We start from the raw sequence: 21,953 nt of genomic DNA on the forward strand, positions 1-21,953 counted from the left end.
ATGTTCTGTAGAATCACATTCTTCATCAAACACATCGACAATTCCATCTCCACAAACTGATATATTAATATTTTGGCACATCGTATACCCAACTAAGAAGAAGAATATAATTTCATGAATCATGAACAGAAGATTAATAAAAATAATATTCAGTTTTAAATTATTATCTTTGTTTTACATTTTTTATGTTTTTCAAATTAATTTTTGCAAAAAAGAATATAATTTGTTATTAATTTGTTTTAATTAACTCAAATCTCTCCTTTCATTAAAAAAAAAAAGAAAAGAACTAAAAAAAGAAAAGAACTATGGTTTGATTCATCACCATTAAATTGTTTTATTTTAATTATATCTACTAACAATTAGACTATTTACTCAATCGCATTAATATCACGTGGAGGTAATATTTTAACAGCAATACAAAATTATAAATTAAAGAATTTTTCATCAATACTTGCTCAATTCTCAAGATTAGAAAAAGGTAGTCAAGTTACTTTTATTCAATTAGAAAAAATTAAATATATATATCAACCTGTAGATGATATTTATGTTGTATTAATTACTTCAATTAATTCTAATATTGTTGAAGATACTCAAATTCTTCAATGTATTGTTTCTGTATTATCACAACGACTTGATGGTATAACAGAAGCAAAAATATGTTCAGATGTTTTTGTGATTACTGATGTCATTTCTGAATTTTGTAACTTTGATGGAACATGTGAAAAATTAACTTCGTCTGATGTTGAACAAAACTTAGTTATGCAAAGTCAAGAAGAAGAACTTTATTTCCTTGAACTTAAACAAAAGAAAAGTGATGCTAAAAAACTTGCTCAACAAAAAGCTTCAGAATTATCAGCAGAAAAAAAGTCAAGAGAAAAATTGGAAAAACAAAAAGGAAAAGAACAAAAAGCTATCGATGAAAAGTATCAAGAAATTCAACGAATTCAACAAGAACAAATGATTAAAATGCAAGAAGAAGAGGAAGAAAAAAGACGTATTGAAAAACAGAAAAAGAAAGAAACAATCAAAATGAAGAAAGGAGGTATTACTCTTGGTAAACAAAAGAAAATTTTATTTGACGAGGACGAAAAAAAAATTCTTAATAATGAAGATATTGAAGATGGTTCTGATAATCAACAAGAAGAAGAACAAAAACAACAACCAATTCAAGAAAAGAAATTAATGACCGAAAATATGATTGTTAAATTAATCGAAAATGTTTCATGTTCAATGTACTCTGAAAATTCTACCTGTTCATTAAGCTTATCTGGTTCATTAAGTGTTTCTGTTGCTGATGCTTCTTTAACACATACTCCTATTAATATTAATCAATATGAATTACCATTAAAAACACAATTACATCCTCAAATGGATACTACCGCTTTTAATAAAGATCATATATTAATTCCAAAAGCCAATGCTAAAGGATATGCCATTGGATCAACACCATCTCTTCTTATCAAATGGAGTTACACTTCTACAGACAATGAGTCTTTACCAATTAGTGTCACTTGTTGGCCATCAGAAGAAGAGAACCACCTTAGCATGACAATTTCATATGAAACTAAAAAACAATTAAATAACCTTCGTATTATTGTTCCTGTTAAAGAAAATGTTATTGTTGATAGTTGTGAAGGAACATACAATATGGAAGATGGACTTGTATGGATAATTGGAAATGTAGAAAATGGAAGTACTGGAGCTATGGAATTTACGTTGAACGATAATAGTCTAAGAACAGATGATATGTTTCCAGTCAAAATTGACTTTGATGTTGACCAAACATATTCTGGTATGAAAATTAATGAAATTAAATTGGATAATGTTGATACATCAATTCAATGTACAACTGACTTCAAAGTTTTCCCATAAATCAAATGAAATTCTTTTTTATTTCAAATACTGTTTCATTTTTTAATTTATAAACAAGGAATAGGGATAGTCTTGTATTATTCTTTTATTGAAAATAAGTATTTTTTAAAAAGGGACGTTATTCAATTAAGTCTTTCTTCCTTTTTTATTTCTGAGACAAATTTAGATTAAGAAAAATCCATTTGAAGTTATTTCAAAAACATCATCATGGAGATTAAAATCCATTATTTTTTGATTAGTTTCGTTACATTCATCAAACACATGGCTTGGTGCTGAAAGAACTAATTTGATTGGGTTTGAGTCACGTGGAGGAATAACAATATCATCACAAATTCTATCCCATTCAATATCAGACAATTGGGATGTATAACTAACCTCATCAAACCCTTCTGAAAATACACTGTCCTCTTCAAACATATATTCATTTACTTCATCAGTTTCAACAGTGATTTCACTGGATGGTAAAAATACAATACTTAAAATGAGTTTAAGACAAACGTTTGCTTGAATAAGTGTTGTGCTATTGGTCGTAAAACATTCTTCATTGGCAAGCGTGAATCAATGACTAATTTTTAAGATCTTGAATGAATCATTAACAAAATTAAAGAAAAAAAAGAAATGCCAATGTTCCATATACCCATTAAAATAATAATAAAAAGAAAATAAATTAATATTTTTATAATTTCTAATTCTTTTAAACCTTTTAATGAATTAATTAAAAATCAAGAAGAAATAGATTATTCTTTTGGAAAAGCATCGCAAAGGTCAATGAGGTGTTTATTATAAAATGAGTTTCCAATACATTTACGGAGGAATGGAGATAAGTCTATTGTTGGAGCATGAGCTGCAATAGAACAAAAAGATTTTATAGATAAATGAGTTGAAATTAAATCGAAGATTGTATCTCTCAAATCGTCTTCATAGGTTAATGCTTCAACTGCAATTTTTTCTAATGCTTGTTGGTCATTAAATAACTCTCTTATATATCCAAGAATTACACTTTTATAATGTAAATGAAGGAAGTTAATAAATTCACCACAACTAATTTTCCTAACAGCATAATGTTCAATAAATTGAAGTTGAGGATTAATAGAATTAAGGTTGCATTGGAGTTGATGTTCTTGAGTTAATAAAGAAATAATTTTTTTTATAAAAATATTTGTTAATAATTCTTTTGGAATCCATTCTGGTACTTGACAATTAGTTTCATTTAAACTACGTTCAAAAATCACTTTATATTTTTTGTCTAATGTTTCATGCATTGGGTATTCCAAAGTTGAATTAATTAACTTTAAATACATTTCTAATAATTGGCTTCCATAACTTTTGTTTTCTTTATATAAATGTTCATAAGCAGCTAGTTTTATTACTTCACAAGTAGGTTGAGAGTCAATATATTTTTGTGATAATTCAATATCTGATTCCATTAATGCAATAAATAATAATGGTCTATTATTTTCAATCACATTAACAATTGGTTGTTTGATTACTTTTCCTCCTCTTGTATCAAATAAAATAGATTTATATTTATTAATAACATCATATTCATATGACTTACTTCCTCGAGTATTTAATTCTTTAAAGATATCTATTTTACTTGCTTCTTGAGGTTGTTCATGTAACATTAATATATACTCTGCATAAACACAACATGTTTCAAGATAATAAGCAGCTTCTTGTTCTTTAGTTCCTTTTCTTTTTTGGGAAATAATTCCTTTTATTTTTTGTCTTTGTTTTCCTAATTCAAGTAATGAATTTAATTCTTTAGCATGATCTTGAAATGCTGGTTGAATGGCTATTTCAATAAATTTCTCAGTATCACTTTCAAGTAATCTAAAAACTTTGTCATATTCTGTTGCCATTAATGTTGCTCCTATTTCTTTATTTGACTTAAAAAATATTTCATCAAAATAAAGATTAATACAACTCTTTACTTCACAAATAATAAACCTATCAACAACATGACTAAATGATGTATTTGCTTTAGAGAAATAATATGCTGCTAATTCTCCCTTCTTAGAATCTAATAATTCTTCTGCAATAATAGAATATAATTGTTTTAATGTATCTTTAACAACTATAGCCTCATCACTCATAACATCTCTCCAATACAAATCAGTCCAATTATTGTTTTTCCTTCTAATAAAATGATGTATATCACTAATATATGCTTCAAGAATAACACTTAATTCGTAATATGTTTTATAAGAAATAGCAATTTGAATTGCACAAGTGTCTTGGTTCTTTTTTAATTGAGCTATTGTTCTTTGCATATCATTTTTAATTTCTTGACATAAACGAACAACTAATGGCTCTAATATAAACACTTCATTGAAAGATTGATCTGTAACACTATTTCTTTCTGGTCCAATACTTCTCACAACAACTACTTTATGATTTACAACAACTAAATCAGTTATACCTGGGAGATTAATCTTAGACATACAAGGAAGATCAGTAGTAGAATCTCCAACTCTAAACTCATTAATTTTTCCCATATCTGCTTCAAATTGATTAGAAAAATATTTCCTAAGTGGATAAATATCAATAGCACTCATTCCATTTTCTTGATGAAGTCTTAAAACATGACATGGAGTAGCAACTATTTTCCCTTTATTATCATCTTTTGTTTGTGTAAAATTATATGATGAAATCATTGTAATCTTTAAATCAGAATTATTATATGAAATATAGTAAACTTCAAGTTTGTTTTGTGAACCAAGAACAACTCTAACCCCTTCTTCTTTTTCTTCTATTCTTTGTGGAATAAATACAGTAGTATCAAGTCCAATCATACGTTCTTGCATTAATGTCATAGCATGAGTAATATGTTTTTCACCATATACTTCAACGTCTATATCAACAGCATTCCATCTATATTTGGTATCAGGAATAATAGGATCTCCAAGATTATCGAAGAATTCTGTTCTACTAACAATTCTAATATCCATTATTGTAACAATATGATCAACATAATTGATAATGTAATCTCTATGAATTTTAATTATGCCCCCTTTACATTGAATTTTAGCAATTAATTTTACAATATCTGTTATTTCATATAATAATATCCCAACATTTTCAACACTTACAGCAATTCTACCATCATGAGCTGCAATAGAAATAATTTTATTTCCAACATCAATTATTTCACTTTTTCCATTTCGTTCAACGTCCCAATAAATCACTAATTTATTCGTGTATGGATCATTATTTTGTGTTTCAACAGAAATAATATGACCAGGAGAAAGGTAACAATATTCTTCAATTTTACCATAAACACTTTCAAATGAAACAGGAATATATAAGTATGTACTTGTGGTTTCTATTCTAATAGTTGAATATGAATTATGATTTACTTTAATAGCAAGTTTGTCATCTCCAAAATTAATAATTCCATCAAATCTTCCATTTTGAAACTGTTCTAATTGTCTATATTCAAAGAAATGAAACACATTATTTGTACTCGGTTTAACTCTTTGAGAAAGCATTAAGTCTATTTCTAGTTCTTCATTTTTTTCTTTATTAGAAAATTCTTTTTTATTTTCTTTTGAAAAAGAATAACACAATATTATTCTGTTATTTAAAACAAAAATATGAATTATTATTGTGAAGTTCCTTTTAATGAAGTTACTAATTCTCTGACTTTAGTTTCAAATTTCTTTGATTTAATAATCATTTCTGAAATAATAAATGGATTTTTTAATACGTAATCTGTATAAAGAATATATAATTGTGATAAAAATTCTCCAAGAACTGGTGCTGATTGAGGTGAAGCTATAACTAAAAACTCAACTCCAGTTTGTGTATGTAAACATTGTAATGAAAAATTACTTGTTTGTATTTTTTGAATTCCATCACTCTCTTTTAATAATGGATTTATCTGACTTGCAACTACACTAAATCCATGAAAAGATGATGCTAAATATAATGGATCATTTTCAGTTCTTTTAGTTGGTTTTTCACTAAAATCTCTCATCCATTGAAGAGTACCTGTTTTATTGATAATAATGACACTATAAATTTGAACATTCATGTTTTATTTTTTAAAGTTCTTTTTTTTGTTATAAAAATTCTATTTTCTATTAATTTTTTTAAAACAAATTTTATTCTTTCGTTCAATTAATAACACTCTAATTGAGGTTGTTTAATTCATTGATTGTATAAGATGATCAAATAAATCTTCTGGTGTACTATATTTAAATAAAGAAATAAATTCTTCCCATTGAGCACCAAGACTTTCTACCATTGGTTTAATAATGGCATTTAACTCATCAAGAGTATTAACATTTTTTATCATATTGTAGTATTTTTCTCCTACAACTTTAATAAAGTCTGGCTCAATAATTAATGAGACATTCTTTTCTCTTAGCTTCTGAATAATTTCTTTATCTTTTTCTTCATCAAATGGTGTTATTTTTTTTCCAAGGTAATTGTCTACTATTTTGTCTATCTTTTCTTTCCTTTTGTCATTACTTGTCATTAAATTTATATTTGAAAAAGTGAATTGAGTTGTTGGTTGGACAAATCCAAATGGAGCTGATTGGTGTTGATTAGAAAGATTTCCATTAGTTTGTAAAAGGAATGAATTTTGTTGTTGGGAAGAAATTGTATTCGTTTTACATTCTTGTTGAAAAGTAAAAGCAAAACCATTTGTTTGTTGGTCATTGGTTGGTTTTTCAATACTTTGTTCTGAAAAGTTTCGTGGTGCTATTTGGAATTCTGGTTTAAAGTCATTGGTTTGTCCAGGGTTAAATTGAAGTCCAACAGGACTTATACTAGTTTTCATTAATTGGTCAATGCTAACGTTGTTAACATTATCTTCTTTTTTCTTTTCTCCTATTTCTATTTCACTTGCTGATGTAGAACTATCATCATTCATTGAAATACTACTACAGTCATCATCATCGTCATCACAGTCTATAAATTGACCATCTTCAGGTTCATAATTCGTTAATTTAGTTTTTGGTTTTATTTCAGTATGTAACTCTTTTGTTTGGGCTTGTTCTTTTTCTTTAATTGCATTATCACCACTAATAATACTTGAACTTTTCATAGGAAAAACAAAAGGATTTTGAAAAGGGTGTAATGTGTCTGAAGATTGTGTTTTAGTAATAGTTGGTGCAGAACCAAAACCATTAAATAAATTGTTTGTGTTTTGTTGTTGTTGAGAGGATTGGTCAAATTTGAAACTGAACATTGTTTTTGATGATGAAATAGGAATAATGAAGTTCTTTTAAAGAGACAACGAGACAACAACTTTTTTCTTTGGTAATAAATAATTATAATAAACTATAATTAAAATGAAGAAGATAAAAGAAAAACAAAATAAAGGGTTTTAGTTTTTTTTCCTAAAAAAAAAAAGAATAATTCAAATATGAAAAATTAAATTTTACATACCAACTGATTGATCACCTCCATAAGGACCAGAAATGTAACTTCCACCATTGTAGTCAGAATATACATCTTTTGGATATTGTTGAGTTATAGGTTGTTGTGGTTGAATTGGGATTTGTTCTTGTTGTGCTGAGGTAGCAAGATATAGTTGTATGATTTCATTATAACGAGAGATTTGACCTTTTAAAGCCAGTCTAAATTCATAGGCTTTAAAATAACCAGGATTTTGTTCTTTGAGTTTAGTAAGAATGTATAATGTTGTTTCACGTTGAACTGATTTCTTTTCTAATTCTCTTACAATTTCGTCGTCTGTATAATAAAATTGTAAATATTGTTCAATATTTGATTGAATATAAGAAATATCATAAACATTCTGTTGTGATGCTACTCTTTGTTGAATTCCTAAAGATGGTTGTGATTGATATGATGGATAATTTCCATGACTTTGAAACATTGGAGGTGCTCCTGAATATTGTGACTGTCCATAACTTTGATATTGAGGAGGTTGTGTAGGTGCTTGATAAGATTGATAGAGAGGTTGTCCTTGAACATTCCTTTCAGGAATAGGAGTATTTTGTTGAGGGCCACTAGAGATAGAGCCATTAGGAGGTGGATTTGTGCTCATTGGCTTAACTTTAGAAATTTCGAGTTTAATTTTTGGAAAAAATAAATGTTTTATTATATTTATAGTAATAATTTACTATAAATTATAGTTTATTGTTTGCAGTTAAAAACAAAAGAGAAAAATATTTTTGGGAGATTTGAAAATAAAATCATAACGCAAATACTCAATATTTAAAAATGAATTTATGAAAGCATCACCATTAAATAATCAACAAGAACAATAAAAATAATTGCTAATATTGCTAGTATTACTTGATGAGGTGTTTCTGAATTTACTGGTAATACTCCATGACCTAATACAACAATATCAACTTTTGGTGATCTAAAGTTAGAGGTAAACATAACTTGTGCAACGGCTGCATTATTTCTTCCACCTCCATAATGACTAGCACTAAATATGGTAAGAACTTTATGGTTTTCTGTATATTCAAATCCTTGAGTTTTAACTTCATGACTTCTTATAATTAATGATAAATTATTATCACTTAAGAAACGATTAACAATATCTGGACCAAATTTACATCCAATACCACGAATAGAATTACAAGCACCTTCATTATTTTGTGGATCTGACCAAAGTAAATTCGCTGCTAATTCAGGTACATTAGCATCTTGCATAAAAATATTTCCTCGAGGTAAATTATTTATATCATTCAATGTAATTGGTTGTGGTGGAATACCTCCATGAACAACAAAAACAGAAGTGCCTATTACATGTGCATAAGGAAGTGATTTGAAAAATTCACAAATAACCTGATATGTTTCAGTATCATATTTACCTAAACATTCATTTTTAAATCCATACATCCAATGTAATTCAGGATCTTCATGATTACCACGAGCAAGAAATATTGTTTCTGGTGAAGAACAAAGTGCTCCCATTAATGCAGTAATAACTTCAATTCCTTGTTTACCTCGATCAACATAATCTCCATTAAATAAATATTGACGATTATTTATTCCTTGTGAAAATACTTGTACAATTTCTTCATATTGACCATGAACATCTCCTATTACAGTAGTTGGAAGACGTGTAGGAATATAAACTAATGATGGTCTTATTTTCATGGTCCTAGTAGCCCATTGAGTGAGGCGAATAAAGTCTTGTTTAGGAAGAATTTTAGTTTTTAAAGATTGAATCAAAGAATAAGCAATTCTAGGAGACATTGATGAAGATTGTTCTGGCAACTTAAAGGGTCGATGAATATAAGGAATTAACAGTGATAAAATTGAAGGAAAGAATAATAAAATTAAAAAATTTGATGACTCTGGTTTAATATTAAATACTGTTATCCCAGAAATAATAATACTGAAAAATAATAAATAACTTACCATATAAATCCATTTCATTTTCTTTCTTTTTTATTCACAAAGAATTAAAATTTATAAGTTGACTTTTTTTTGAAGTTCGAATTTCAAAAGAACTGACAAGTTTCATTTTCTTTATTTTATCAAACCACCAAACTAAAATTTTTGGTATATAATTTTATTGTCATATATTACATTTTCTAAAAAGAATATTTGAATGAGTGATTTATTACTTAATTGATAATATTCATTAAATTAGATATTTCCTTTTCTTAAGTTTGTTATTTGTAGTTATTGACCAAATTTACTGTATTAATACAACGATATTTATCATGAATTTTATGAATAAAGGAAAATTGAATCATTAAGAGTAAAACCCTTATTAAAAAATTCCCGAAAGAATGAGATAAGATGAAGTAATAAAAAAACCCTTTTTCAAAGACGTAGACATGAATTTACACCACGAAACAAACCAGAAAGATTAAATAAAAATTTTTTGATACAGTAGTATTTAGTTTTTTAAATGATTAAATAGAAACCCTATAAAAGGGTTAGAATAAGAATAATAATTAATCAATAAATGACTGAAGCTACTACTACACCTGTTGAAACACCAATTGTTTGTAATATTCGTGATGCTGCCGGACTTGAAGGTAAACTTGTAACTTTCAAAGGATGGGCATATCACATTCGTAAGGCTCGTAAGACTCTTATTTTTGTTGAATTAAGAGATGGTTCTGGATATTGTCAATGTGTTATTTTTGGCAAAGAGCTTTGTGAACCAGAAAAAGTTAAGTTATTAACTCGTGAATGTTCACTTGAAATTACAGGTCGACTTAATGCCTATGCTGGTAAGAATCATCCACCTGAAATTGCTGATATATTAAATCTTGAAATGCAAGTTACTGAATGGAAAGTTGTTGGAGAATCACCAATTGATCTTGAGAATATTATTAATAAAGACTCTTCTATTCCACAAAAAATGCAAAATAGACATATTGTAATTAGATCTGAACATACTCAACAAGTTCTTCAATTAAGATCTGAAATTCAATGGTATTTTAGAAAATATTATCATGACAATCATTTTACTGAAATCCAACCACCAACAATTGTCAAGACTCAATGTGAAGGTGGCTCTACATTATTTAAACTTCAATATTTCAATGAGCCAGCTTATTTAACTCAATCCTCTCAATTATATCTTGAATCTGTTATTGCTTCTCTTGGAAAATCATTCTGTATGCTTTCATCATACAGAGCTGAACAATCAAGAACCGTTAGACATCTTGCTGAATATCTTCACCTTGAAGCAGAACTTCCATTTATTTCATTTGAAGATCTTTTGAACCATCTTGAAGATCTTGTTTGTACTGTTATTGATAATGTTATGGCTGTCCATGGTGATAAAATTAGAAAGATGAATCCACATTTAAAATTACCAACTAGACCATTCAAAAGAATGACTTACGCTGATGCTATTAAATATTGTAATGATCATGGAATTCTTAACAAAGATAAACCATTTGAATATGGTGAAGATATTTCTGAAAAACCAGAAAGACAAATGACTGATGAAATTGGATGTCCAATTTTCATGATTCATTTCCCAAGTAAAATGAAGGCATTTTATATGTCTAAAGTTCCAGGTCATCCAGATTTAACTGAGTCTGTTGATCTTTTAATGCCAGGTGTAGGTGAAATTGTTGGTGGTTCAATGAGAATTTGGAATTATGATGAACTTATGGGTGCTTACAAAGCAAACGGATTAAACCCAGATCCATATTATTGGTATACTCAACAAAGAAAGTATGGTTCTTGCCCACATGGAGGTTATGGTCTTGGAGTTGAACGTTTAGTTATGTGGTTACTTGGAGAAGACCATATTAGAAAGGTCTGTTTGTACCCAAGATATCTTGAGAGATGTGAACCATAATTATTTGATTTTTTTGGTTGATTCTTTGTTATTTTTACAATAAGTTTTAATTTGAAAAAATAAGAATTAGTTTAAATAGAAATTAACTATAAAAAACTACTTTAGGCGTTTAAAAAAATAGTTAAAGTCATTTTAACTGAAGATTTTTTTGTAGTAAATTTATAAAATGAACCTTATGTCGAATCAAATAGAGTTAATATTTCATATTTCTTTGTTTATTTTCTCGCTTTTTAATTATTAATGATTTAATTTTCATGAACTTATTTAATTGGTTGAGAAGGATGAGTAAACCGTAACATTTTTGATTAACTAAATTTAAAAATGTATTTCTAAATTGAAGAATATAAATAAGAAATAATACATTCTATTCTTTATTTAAGAATATACATACAATACAAAGAAATTTGATATTTAAAAGAATTACCGATTAAGTCTTGAATTTCTTTATTTTATTTTTCAATTTATATCTGATTTTCGTCTTCTATTTCAATTTCTTCTTTTATTCTCCATTTTCAATATATATTTCTCCTTGTTCTTCTTCTTACTTATTTAATTTCTTTTTTACTAGTCTGTTAATTTCTTCATCTCTTTTTACTTTTTTTGTCTTTTCTTGTAATATCTTTTATTCTTCTATCTTTTTCCTTTGTCTTGGTTAGTCTCATAATAATGTTGGTTAACCCTTCTTCCTGTATTATGGGATTTGCACTTATACTAATTACTTTTATTTTAATTATAAGTGTGTTGAAATGAGAATTGGTTATAATGTTTTTAAATATGATAAAATGAAATAAAGTGGTTATGACTATTGTTTTGTTGATAATGGTTATGTCTATATTAATAGTAATATCATCCAAATCAATGTGTTTATGCATAATTATTTCTATGTGATGTTTATTACATTTTTTGTGCTGTAGAAATAGGCTTGTATCTATTTCAAATATTAGAAAGTGAAGAAACTTTATAAAAAGATAAATGATAAGGGTGTGGTCAAATTAAAATAAAATCTTATTGAAGATGCAGAGTAATCAATTAACAATACCCCTTTTATTTGTTTTGATTTCTTTCTATTTTAAATCAACAAAGTTTTGATAATGACAAACAAAAAATAAAAAGGCATACAAATTCTATATTTAATACTCTTTCATTTATTTTTTTAACTGTTTGGTTTTATTGCTGATTTAATAAAAACAAGACTCATTTATAATATTATTAATTAAACCATTTTTATCACTTGCTATCTTTTTTTCCCATAACTCACAATTACTCTAACAAAAATAATGTTTTAGTTTTAATAATGAACAAATCATTTACTTTATATTAATATTTTTAAATAAATACTTATTAAAAATGTTTTAAATATGTCAAAACAATAAAATCGTATTAAATAACCATTTTCCATCATTTTAATAGTTATACTTTTAAATAAATAATTTACATAAATTAATTTTCATATTATTAGAGAAACAAATCAGTTAATAAATGAAATATATGAATAAGAAATAGTAAAAGTGATGATATATTAAAGACATTATAAATAACATTAAAATGTTTATTACCAACTATAAATGATAAATTTTTGGTTCAATATTAAAATAACTCAATAAATAACAATTTAATTGTACTGTAAATAAGTAAATAATAATCTATTTTTAAGAAAGAATCGAAAACTTCTCATAAAGAGGAAATTTTATCTCCTATTTTTCATTTTTAGATTAAATTAGAAGAATAGTTCAGGTTTATAAAAAATAAATTAACAAATTAATTACATGAACAATGTATCAGTCAATCCAAATGACTTCTTTATATCAGATAATTTAATATTGTTTTGGTTAATAGTTACTCGTTTATCATTTATAATATTACTAAACAAAAAAGAATTTACAGCTTTTCCAAGTTCCATCATTTTTGTTTGATTCATTAAATATGTATCTTTATAATATATACGAGTAATTCTCTCCATTTGATGTGATTTTTTAGATTTTCTAGATGGTTTTGATTCAAACCAAAACCCATATTCTAGACAAAGATCGAATAGAAAGTTCTGTGTAAATATTCTCTTATTCTTTTCATACCTTCTTGTTGAGGTAGTTTGGCTAACTCCTCCTGCAACCTCTTTCTTCATAATTAATTGACTTTGAGTATCTGCAAGTTTTGCAACTTCTATTTCTTGTTTATCTATATAAAGACTAACTAAGCGTGGCATAGTAACTGTAACTTTTGATTGTTTTCCTGGATGTTCTAATGAAAAAGAACACTTAGAATTCATTAAACAAAGTAATGCTGCTTGTTGGTAACTTTCAAGGTTCTTCATTTCTCTCTTTTTAAGAGTATATTTTGCTTCATCCTTTTTAAACTTTTTTCTTTCAGACCCATGAGACTTCTGGCAATTTGTTGACTTTTCATCTTGAGATATACTAAAATCATTATTTGAAGATTGCATCTGAACTGAATCCATGAATGAATTAACAAATGAGGTCAGATCTATGACTCAGGGTTTATATTATAACGCCATGAATGGAATATTTATCTCAACCAGATACTATATATATCCAAATTATTTTTTGTTTAGAACATTTCAAAAGAACCAAGTGGAATATTCAATGATTTATTCTTTCAATATTTTTAAATAAAAAAGAATCAACATCATCTTTCGAATAAGTGTTTTATTTTATTGTTTTTTCGATATCTTTTGTTCTTTTGTTTTTTTTAGACTTTCTTTTTGCTTATTCATACCAATATTTACATTTTATTTTTAAAACTGATGTTTTTAAAACATACAAGACACGAATTTAATGCAATTTTTCAGTAAAAATAAAAATAATACAACTTTAGATTTTAATTTAAAGTAATTCAATTCTAAATAATATATAACCCCTAAAATTAGTAGAACTTTCTTTATTATTTTCTCATCTCTAATAAATTTTGTGAACCATTTTTCTTTTCTGTAAAATTCTTGTTAAACATTATTTAATTATTTGAAGTATTTTTTTTTTATGAAAAACCAAAATTCTTGTTTCTCTATGTTATAAATAATCTACATTTCCTTTATTTTTTTTCCTAATTGTAGAATAATTTCTCAAAAAAAAAATTGATATTACTCCTCTTATTCGATATCTTACAAGTAATTAAATAATTAATTATAACTAAATAATTACATATTCTTCATTCTTTACTTCATTCATACCTTGGTTTGTATTTCTTTTATTTTTATGACATTTACAGTAAAAATTAAAAAATTTTATTCGTAAATATTTAAATTACAATTCACTCATTAAAAAAATCAGTCTTATACTAGAATCTTGAAACATTCAATTCTCAAGCGAAGCTTTGAGTTAAATAAAATAAAAATAATTTAGTTTAAAAGAAAAACTAAAACCTAATCATTGAAAGATTAATGTAGTTGTTCTACAATTTTTTATGGTTGTAGATATACAAACAACTTTTTCAATTACTTTGAAAAATTGATAAAAATATATTATATTTTTATAGAATAATCAATAAATATTTTAGTCTATGTACTAAATAGACTTTATATATGTTATTAGTCTTTCTCAATATACAAAATTTATTTATTTTGTCCTATTATTTATATCTCTTCGTAAATTGTAAGTCAATATTATTTTTTATTATTTTTAATTATATTTAAATAACAAAATTATTTATAATTCCATTACTATAAAATGAAAATCAAAAATAATAGAAAATAATATAAATCATAATACTTTAATTTTAGAATCAAATAGAACATATCCACTTTTTAAGATGAAAATTTTTAGATGCAGGTTATCAAAGAGGGTATCTTAAAGGTTATTTCTATTGGATTAGAACCTGAAGACTTTTTTGAAGCAAAATATCAAAAGATTGTATATTCTGTTGGTGGGTTTTATAATATGGTTAAAAACCAAGCATTTGAATTAAATTCTAAAGGTAATGAAAGAGTCACAGGATATACTAACCTTCTTATTGTAGGTGTTTGTATTTTTTCATTAATAATATTATCATATAAGAAGGCACGTGGAGTTTATCAATCAATGAATAAATTTTGGATGATTATTTTTAATTTTGCTTTATCTGTAGGGGCGTTTTTCGGTTTTATTGTTCATGCATTAGCTATTCCTTCAGATATTCTTGAAGGGCTTTGGTATTGCCTTTACATATTTTTAATTATAGCTTTGATGTTAAGATTTTTCCAAGTATTTTGGGAATGTAGTGTAACTGTATTTATGTTAATGTTACCAGAGTTAATAGTTTTTGGCTATTTTGATATTATTGCTTGTTGGTATTATGACAAATTCCTTTTTATTGGAGTTTATGTTCTCTTTTTCGGATTGTCTATGGGATTCATACATTTAATTCATACCTGTACTCGTAGTAGTAAATATATTCTTTATTCTTTTAGTGACTTAATTGGACTTATATCTGTTATTGTTCAAATAACTTCTATTAGATATGGAAATTGGGATAAAAATGGGTTTTTCCATCTTGGAGTTTCACTTTATGTATTAGTGAATACAATTTCATTTAGTACAATCTCTTTGTCATCTTCAAAAAAAAGAAAAATGAAATTTGATTGAAGAAGTTAATGGTTGATTCAATTATTTTATCACATTCTTTTAGTTATTAATTATTTATTTTGATAAGAAATATTTAATTAAAGAAAAAAAAACATTAACAATACAATTAATTAATTTTTCTTAGTATAAATCAATAAACAATTTTTGAAGTACCAAAATAAACCTTGTTTCTATGATTTTTTTTAAAATAATAGTTTCAGATGCAAAAAATTGGTGAAGGTATCTTAACTGTACTTAAACTTTCTATTAACCCCTTTAAATTTATAGGAACAAAGTGTAAAAAAATTCATTTCGCATTTAAAGGGTTTTTTGATCTAATTGAAAATCATCAAATTGAATTAAATTATAGTCCAAATGAACGAGTGACTGGATTTACTAATCTTCTCATTGCATGTCTTTGTATTCTTTCTTTTATAGTACTAATATTTTCAAAAACACGTGGTTCACATAATTTAATTAATAAAATATGGATGATGTGTTTTGATATAACACTTTCTATTGGAGCAACATTAGGATTTATTGTTCATGGATTAAAAATACCAGGTGGAATTATTGGAGGACTTTGGTATTGTCTTTATGTTTTTTTATTAGTAGCTTTAATGTTTAGATTTTTTCAAGCATTCTGGGATTGTAATAAAAAGACATGTCTTTGGATGACACCTTTTTTAATTATTTTAGCTTATATTCATCTTATTGCTTGTTGGAAATATGATACATTCCTTTATATTGGATCATATGCTATTCTCTTTGGTTTTATTATGGGAATTACTCAACTTGTTTTTATATTTACTCGTAATTCAGGATATGTTCTTCATCTTATTGCTGATTTTGTAGCACTTGGAGCTTTTATATTTGAAGCTACTAACTTTCGGTTTGAAGATTGGGACCAAAATGGGTTTTTCCATTTAGGAATTTGTCTTTATGTGTTAATGAGTACATTTGCATTTGTTGCTTCACTTCCACCAATTGTTGATCGTAAAGAAAGGGAATTAGAACTTAAAGAAATTAAAGGGATAGAAGATTCATTTGAATATCAAAAACTTCCAGAAAGTGTTGATACAGTTAATTAATTTTATTTTCAATTCTTTTTGAAGGAATAGAAGTTATCTGACTTATCCTTTGGTTTGGTCCAAATTTAATAAATATTGGGTGCCAATATATTAAAATAAAGTCATAAAATATCAATAAATGAACTTTCATTCTTTGAATAAATAACAAAATAATCCACGTCTTTACAAATGGCAATGACTGGTATCTTTTTAACAAATCAAATCACAAAAAATCAAATTCGATGAAGTACTTCAACCCTTTCAATCTTTAAATTTGTTCATTTTCAAAACAATTAATAATGCAAGCTACTGGAAAACCACATTCAAAAACTTCTAAGTCTAAAAAATCCGGTTCAAAAGCTAATAAAAAACCAGCAACTTCAAGTGTTAAACCAAATACACCAGCTGCACCAGTTGATCCATCAGTAATTCCACCTGAAATTAAAGAACCAACTGAAACTTTATCTACTATGTATAAAGAGGAAAAATGTTTCCCAGAAGGAGAAAATATGCAATATACACAAGAATGGAACTTACAAAGATTCACAAGTGCTGAAGCTAGAGAACGTGAAAGAGCATTAATTGATATTGAAGATTATAGAAAAGCTGCAGCAATTCATAAAAGTGTTAGACAATGGGCTCAACAATGGATTAAACCAGGAATGTCAGATCTTTTTGTTGCAGAAAATATTGAGAGAAAAGTTAGAGAAGAATGTGAAGTTGATGGAGTAAATACTACAGAACGAGGTATGGCTTTTCCTTGTGGTCTTTCTGTAAATTCATGTGCAGCACATTTCACACCAAATCCAAATGATCCATTATCATTCTATAAAACTGATGATGTTGTTAAAATTGATTTTGGAGTACATGTTAATGGTCATTTAATTGATTCAGCTTTTACCATGACTTGGGATCCAGCTTTACAACCAATTCTTGATTGCTCTAAAGATGCTACTAATACAGGTATTAAAAATATTGGTGTTGATGTTAGATTATGTGATATTGGTGATGCTATTGAAGAAGTTATGAGTAGTTACGAAGTTGAAATTAAAGGAAAAACTTATCAATTACAACCAGTTAGAAACCTTTCTGGACATATGGTTGGTTCATATGCAGTTCATGCTGGTAAATCTATTCCAATTTGTAAAGGTGGACCTCAAACTAAAATGGAAGAAGGTGAAGTTTATGCTCTTGAAACATTCGCTACTACTGGAAGAGGACGTGTTGATGATTCAGGACCTGCCTCTCATTATATGGTTGATGCTAATGCATTTGATTATCCAGTTAGAGACGGAAATGCAAAGAGATTACTTCATGCTCTTGATGCTAATTTCAAGACATTAGCTTTTTGTAGAAGATATGTTGACAAAATTGGATTTGCTAAATGGCAAATGCCATTTAAATTCCTTGTTGATGATGGATGTGTTAATGCATATCCACCATTATCAGATTGTCATGGAAGTTATGTTGCACAATTTGAGCATACCATTTATCTTAAGCCAACTTGTAAGGAAGTTCTTTCAAGAAGTTTTGATTATTAAATTCATTCTGGCTTTGTTATATTTGATATTCTTTCTTTTTTGAATTATAAAATATAATTTTCATTATAACGGTCTTTTGTTAATTTGTAAGTATAAAGAAACATTGTTTTATTATTATTAATTTATAAATTAAAATATAGTTAAAATGAAAAAAAATTAGGTTTATAGAAAAAGAACTATTAGAAAGTTAAAAAGAAAAGAAATAAAAAAACCTAGTATTTCTTATAAACCCCCAGATCTAATCAAATCAGTTGTCAACGTCCATGGCTAGCAACAAAAAGATTGAACTCTATATCCCAAGACACTGGTTTGTTTATAACTTATAACTTTGTTTATTAAAATAATAAGAGTATTAACTTTGTAGTTCCGTTACTCATACTTTGATCGCTGCCGATGATCATGCCGCTGTTCAAATTTTAATTCCACACGTTAATGAAAATGGTGTTATTTTACCAGAGTCAACTGTTTACACTGTTAAAGGAAGTGTCAGAAAGGATGGTATTTCTGATCACTCACTTAATAGACAATTCCAAAAGGACGGATTCCTTAAGACCGTTGTTCCAAAGAACATGATGATCTAATTGACGTTGTCTGATTTTTTTTATGACTTAATTACTTGTTCTTTTTTATTGTTTTTTCATTTATGTTTTTTAAAAACTAAATATAAAATGTTATTGATAATTTGTATTTTGTTTATTTAAAATTTTATTCTTTAATATCAAAGATGGCATATCTGAAACACCACACAAACATTAATACAATTTCAAACTTCGACTCTCCCTGTTATTATCTGGTTATGACAGTGTATTTGAATTAGAAATGCATGAGTTAATGCTGCAAATGGTGTAGGAAATTATTATGGTTGAATAATACTTATTGTACTATAAGGCTTAATATTTATTAATAAAGAAACTAAGAAATATATGTTATCCAAGGAAAAGGATTTGCTAAGGTGATGTTAGGAATAAAAAGAAATTAGTCATAATAATAAGGTGATAATGAAATGCTTTCTACTCTCTTTCATAAAATAAAGAAAAAAGGAAAAAGAAATTTATTTAAAATTTAAATAAACGTCAAACAAGAAGATTAAAAAGAAAAAATAAGCAGATGAAGTTTGGGAATACTTTAGTAGAAATAAATAAAACAAAGAATTGCTTTTCTCATATTCCTAGAAAAAACCTAAAGAATATGTTAAACAAAGAAACTACCCTTTAAAAAAAAAGCGAAAGGATGGTATTAGTCTCTTCTGAGTTAGAAGAATAGATGAAAATTCTATTAACATTTAAATAATTAATTGTTATTTATTTAGTTAAAATTTTGTTATTTTGTGTTTGAATATTTAAAATTTTGTTCTATAAATTGTATCAAGGAATTTACGCTGGTTAGTTTTATAAATATCAAAAAAATTTGAGTTGATAAAATAAATAAATAGTTTTTGAATAAAAATAATGTAAAAGAAAAATACATTTGGAAATAGTATCATTTATGATTTTATCATTAGTACTTTTTTTAAATGAATATTTTTATTCTGTAGATCTAGAACGCAACTGGAAAAGTCAAAAAAAAGAATTGCAGTAAAATACGAAATTATAAACTGGAGAAAAATCCATAGAAAAATCGTTACCATCTGAGAATAGGAATTAAATTTTTCATTAAAATCATTTTTGTGGCTACCACATCATCATATTTTTAGAAAAAAAAATTTAATGTGTTATAATTATGTTTATAATGCCATTTACTTTTTTATTTTCTTTCAAATGGTTTAACGAAGTCATTCTTTTTTAAAAAAAAAACTAACTTACTAGATTGAATAAAATAAATCTAATTTCAAGAAAAGGAAATGATAAAAAAGAAAAAGACAAAGAATGTTATAGAAGTTTTGAATAAAGGAGTCATACTAAAAATATCACATCTCAGAATTACTTTTTTTACAGATGGAACTATAAATTCACATATCGGAAAAATTACTCTTTATTTCATCGAATGAATCCATCATGTCAATTTTTTGTTCCTATTGTAGTACGTCCATCTGCTAATTATTCGTTTTCGTTTGTTTTTTGATTGATAAAAAGAAATAGAGTAATAAAAGTACTTATTTTTGTAGAGCTTCTACTGGTAATTCTCCTTCTGAACATCTTATTGATGAAGAAAGTCTTCCAGTTCCTCCTCGTTCAACACAGCCAGTACCATTTGATTCAGTTAATTCATGTTATTATGATAATTGTATATTTGAAAGTAATGAAAGTGAAGAAGAATGTCTTGATGATAGTTTATTTGATTCAGTTTTTTAATACTTTAATTATTGTATAATTGACTTGTTAATTGCACATTTTAAAGAATTTTCTTCACCAAAAATATATTTTTTAAAGTCCATTTCGGTAGTATCGTATTTTTTGTTTATTGCTATTATTACTTCTTATATTATTTTTAATTTTGAACAAGAAACATTTGGTTCAAAGAAAAATAAATGACTTTTAATTTATCGTATTTCTTATTGTTTATTTATTTGAGTTAAATAAATTAAAATATATAAAAATTATCAACTTTTTCAAGGAAGGATTTATAAAAATAAGCATTTTATCAAAAAAAAAATAAGTTTGATATAGGTTATTTATTTCAAAAAAACTCTTCTAGTGAGTATAGAGTATGTGGGTCATAGTTCTGTTCATATACCCAATATATAAATTATAAGAAATTAATAAAAGTATCAAATAAAAAACAAACATAATAAAACTTGGTCAATATTAAAATATTATGTAATTTGGATAAAAGAGAATGGAATTTATTTTAATGACTATAATTATCATTTTAAAATTGATTTTAACTATTATTTCATTTGATTTATATAAATACTATTTAAATTAAAATGAATAAGCGAAAATAAACTAAATCAAAAGTTACTTGCTTGTTATATAAAGATTTTATGCATACTTTTCTTTTATTTATTTGTCTTATTCTTTTACTATGATGTTTCAAAATTACTTGTCTTATTACTTGTCTCTATTAGGAGTCTTAAAAATGAACATAATCTATTATTATAATAATAGGATAATGAAACATAAGAATGTCATCTAATAAAAAAATAGAAAGCAATGAATAAGAATATCAATTTATCTCCATTATTCTTTCTATTTGATTTGGTATTTGTTCATCTAAACATCATAATTATACAACAAACAATTAATAAGAGAATCAAGAATTTATTTGAAAATCATTCAGCAAACAACTTCATTGAACAAAATACAATTACAGTCAAAAACATAATAAATTAGTATTAAAGATATGCATTTGAGTTAATAATGAAATAGATAATTAAACTAATAACAAGTAACACACTCATAAATTCACAATAAATATAATAAAAGTTGATAAAATAATAAATTTTAAAGAAAATGTAGATTATGAAATTAACATAACTATAACACTAAAATTCATTGAATTTCCATTACCATTCACTCTTTTTTAAAACATTACACAATGTTGTTATTTATTAATAGTACTGTTATTCATAGAAATGAAAAATAATGAATATATTCAAATATATTAGTGTGACAACTTCAAATCTTAAAATTAAGAAATAAAATAATAAAGAATGAAATTATGATAGAATTCAATAATGATGATATCAAAGTATTTTGATGATATTAATGAT

At 25.9% G+C, this 21,953-nt stretch overlaps 14 protein-coding genes across 14 annotated transcripts; 7 read left to right on the forward strand and 7 right to left on the reverse strand.

Annotated features, from left to right (window-relative positions):
* Nucleotides 1-362: 362 nt before the first annotated feature.
* Nucleotides 363-1,872, forward strand: ENU1_192360 (adaptor complexes medium subunit family protein; the record flags this gene model as incomplete). Its single annotated transcript, XM_008861843.1, has 1 exon — nucleotides 363-1,872. A coding segment is annotated over one exon (1,509 nt), but the record flags the coding sequence as incomplete, so codon positions are not given.
* A 162-nt stretch (nucleotides 1,873-2,034) lies between these two features.
* On the reverse strand, nucleotides 2,035-2,289 carry ENU1_192370 (hypothetical protein; the record flags this gene model as incomplete). The annotated part of the gene is made up of 1 exon (XM_008861844.1): nucleotides 2,035-2,289. One exon carries the CDS (start codon nucleotides 2,287-2,289, stop codon nucleotides 2,035-2,037), a length of 255 nt encoding a protein of 84 aa, XP_008860066.1.
* A 320-nt stretch (nucleotides 2,290-2,609) lies between these two features.
* ENU1_192380 (hypothetical protein) lies at nucleotides 2,610-5,363 on the reverse strand (the record flags this gene model as incomplete). Its single annotated transcript, XM_008861845.1, has 1 exon — nucleotides 2,610-5,363. One exon carries the CDS (start codon nucleotides 5,361-5,363, stop codon nucleotides 2,610-2,612), a length of 2,754 nt encoding a protein of 917 aa, XP_008860067.1.
* A 113-nt stretch (nucleotides 5,364-5,476) lies between these two features.
* ENU1_192390 (Synbindin, putative) lies at nucleotides 5,477-5,908 on the reverse strand (the record flags this gene model as incomplete). The annotated part of the gene is made up of 1 exon (XM_008861846.1): nucleotides 5,477-5,908. One exon carries the CDS (start codon nucleotides 5,906-5,908, stop codon nucleotides 5,477-5,479), a length of 432 nt encoding a protein of 143 aa, XP_008860068.1.
* Nucleotides 5,909-6,019: 111 nt separating this feature from the next.
* Nucleotides 6,020-7,072, reverse strand: ENU1_192400 (hypothetical protein; the record flags this gene model as incomplete). Its single annotated transcript, XM_008861847.1, has 1 exon — nucleotides 6,020-7,072. The coding sequence occupies one exon, from the start codon at nucleotides 7,070-7,072 to the stop codon at nucleotides 6,020-6,022; it is 1,053 nt and encodes a 350-aa protein (XP_008860069.1).
* Nucleotides 7,073-7,264: 192 nt separating this feature from the next.
* ENU1_192410 (hypothetical protein) lies at nucleotides 7,265-7,894 on the reverse strand (the record flags this gene model as incomplete). Its single annotated transcript, XM_008861848.1, has 1 exon — nucleotides 7,265-7,894. The coding sequence occupies one exon, from the start codon at nucleotides 7,892-7,894 to the stop codon at nucleotides 7,265-7,267; it is 630 nt and encodes a 209-aa protein (XP_008860070.1).
* Nucleotides 7,895-8,076: 182 nt separating this feature from the next.
* On the reverse strand, nucleotides 8,077-9,243 carry ENU1_192420 (serine/threonine protein phosphatase type 5, putative; the record flags this gene model as incomplete). The annotated part of the gene is made up of 1 exon (XM_008861849.1): nucleotides 8,077-9,243. One exon carries the CDS (start codon nucleotides 9,241-9,243, stop codon nucleotides 8,077-8,079), a length of 1,167 nt encoding a protein of 388 aa, XP_008860071.1.
* A 538-nt stretch (nucleotides 9,244-9,781) lies between these two features.
* On the forward strand, nucleotides 9,782-11,137 carry ENU1_192430 (asparagine--tRNA ligase; the record flags this gene model as incomplete). The annotated part of the gene is made up of 1 exon (XM_008861850.1): nucleotides 9,782-11,137. The coding sequence occupies one exon, from the start codon at nucleotides 9,782-9,784 to the stop codon at nucleotides 11,135-11,137; it is 1,356 nt and encodes a 451-aa protein (XP_008860072.1).
* A 1,762-nt stretch (nucleotides 11,138-12,899) lies between these two features.
* Nucleotides 12,900-13,592, reverse strand: ENU1_192440 (hypothetical protein; the record flags this gene model as incomplete). Its single annotated transcript, XM_008861851.1, has 1 exon — nucleotides 12,900-13,592. The coding sequence occupies one exon, from the start codon at nucleotides 13,590-13,592 to the stop codon at nucleotides 12,900-12,902; it is 693 nt and encodes a 230-aa protein (XP_008860073.1).
* A 1,321-nt stretch (nucleotides 13,593-14,913) lies between these two features.
* Nucleotides 14,914-15,711, forward strand: ENU1_192450 (hypothetical protein; the record flags this gene model as incomplete). The annotated part of the gene is made up of 1 exon (XM_008861852.1): nucleotides 14,914-15,711. One exon carries the CDS (start codon nucleotides 14,914-14,916, stop codon nucleotides 15,709-15,711), a length of 798 nt encoding a protein of 265 aa, XP_008860074.1.
* Nucleotides 15,712-15,911: 200 nt separating this feature from the next.
* On the forward strand, nucleotides 15,912-16,781 carry ENU1_192460 (hypothetical protein; the record flags this gene model as incomplete). Its single annotated transcript, XM_008861853.1, has 1 exon — nucleotides 15,912-16,781. The coding sequence occupies one exon, from the start codon at nucleotides 15,912-15,914 to the stop codon at nucleotides 16,779-16,781; it is 870 nt and encodes a 289-aa protein (XP_008860075.1).
* A 278-nt stretch (nucleotides 16,782-17,059) lies between these two features.
* ENU1_192470 (methionine aminopeptidase, type II protein) lies at nucleotides 17,060-18,301 on the forward strand (the record flags this gene model as incomplete). Its single annotated transcript, XM_008861854.1, has 1 exon — nucleotides 17,060-18,301. The coding sequence occupies one exon, from the start codon at nucleotides 17,060-17,062 to the stop codon at nucleotides 18,299-18,301; it is 1,242 nt and encodes a 413-aa protein (XP_008860076.1).
* Nucleotides 18,302-18,564: 263 nt separating this feature from the next.
* Nucleotides 18,565-18,882, forward strand: ENU1_192480 (ribosomal protein S21e protein; the record flags this gene model as incomplete). Its single annotated transcript, XM_008861855.1, has 2 exons — nucleotides 18,565-18,608; nucleotides 18,666-18,882. 2 exons carry the CDS (start codon nucleotides 18,565-18,567, stop codon nucleotides 18,880-18,882), a joined length of 261 nt encoding a protein of 86 aa, XP_008860077.1.
* Nucleotides 18,883-20,284: 1,402 nt separating this feature from the next.
* On the forward strand, nucleotides 20,285-20,592 carry ENU1_192490 (hypothetical protein; the record flags this gene model as incomplete). Its single annotated transcript, XM_008861856.1, has 2 exons — nucleotides 20,285-20,349; nucleotides 20,406-20,592. The coding sequence occupies 2 exons, from the start codon at nucleotides 20,285-20,287 to the stop codon at nucleotides 20,590-20,592; spliced, it is 252 nt and encodes an 83-aa protein (XP_008860078.1).
* Nucleotides 20,593-21,953: the final 1,361 nt, after the last annotated feature.

The sequence above is a fragment of the Entamoeba nuttalli genome (genome assembly GCF_000257125.1).
Source record: "Entamoeba nuttalli P19 unplaced genomic scaffold asmbl_9039, whole genome shotgun sequence".
Classification (NCBI taxonomy): Eukaryota; Evosea; order Mastigamoebida; family Endamoebidae; genus Entamoeba; species Entamoeba nuttalli.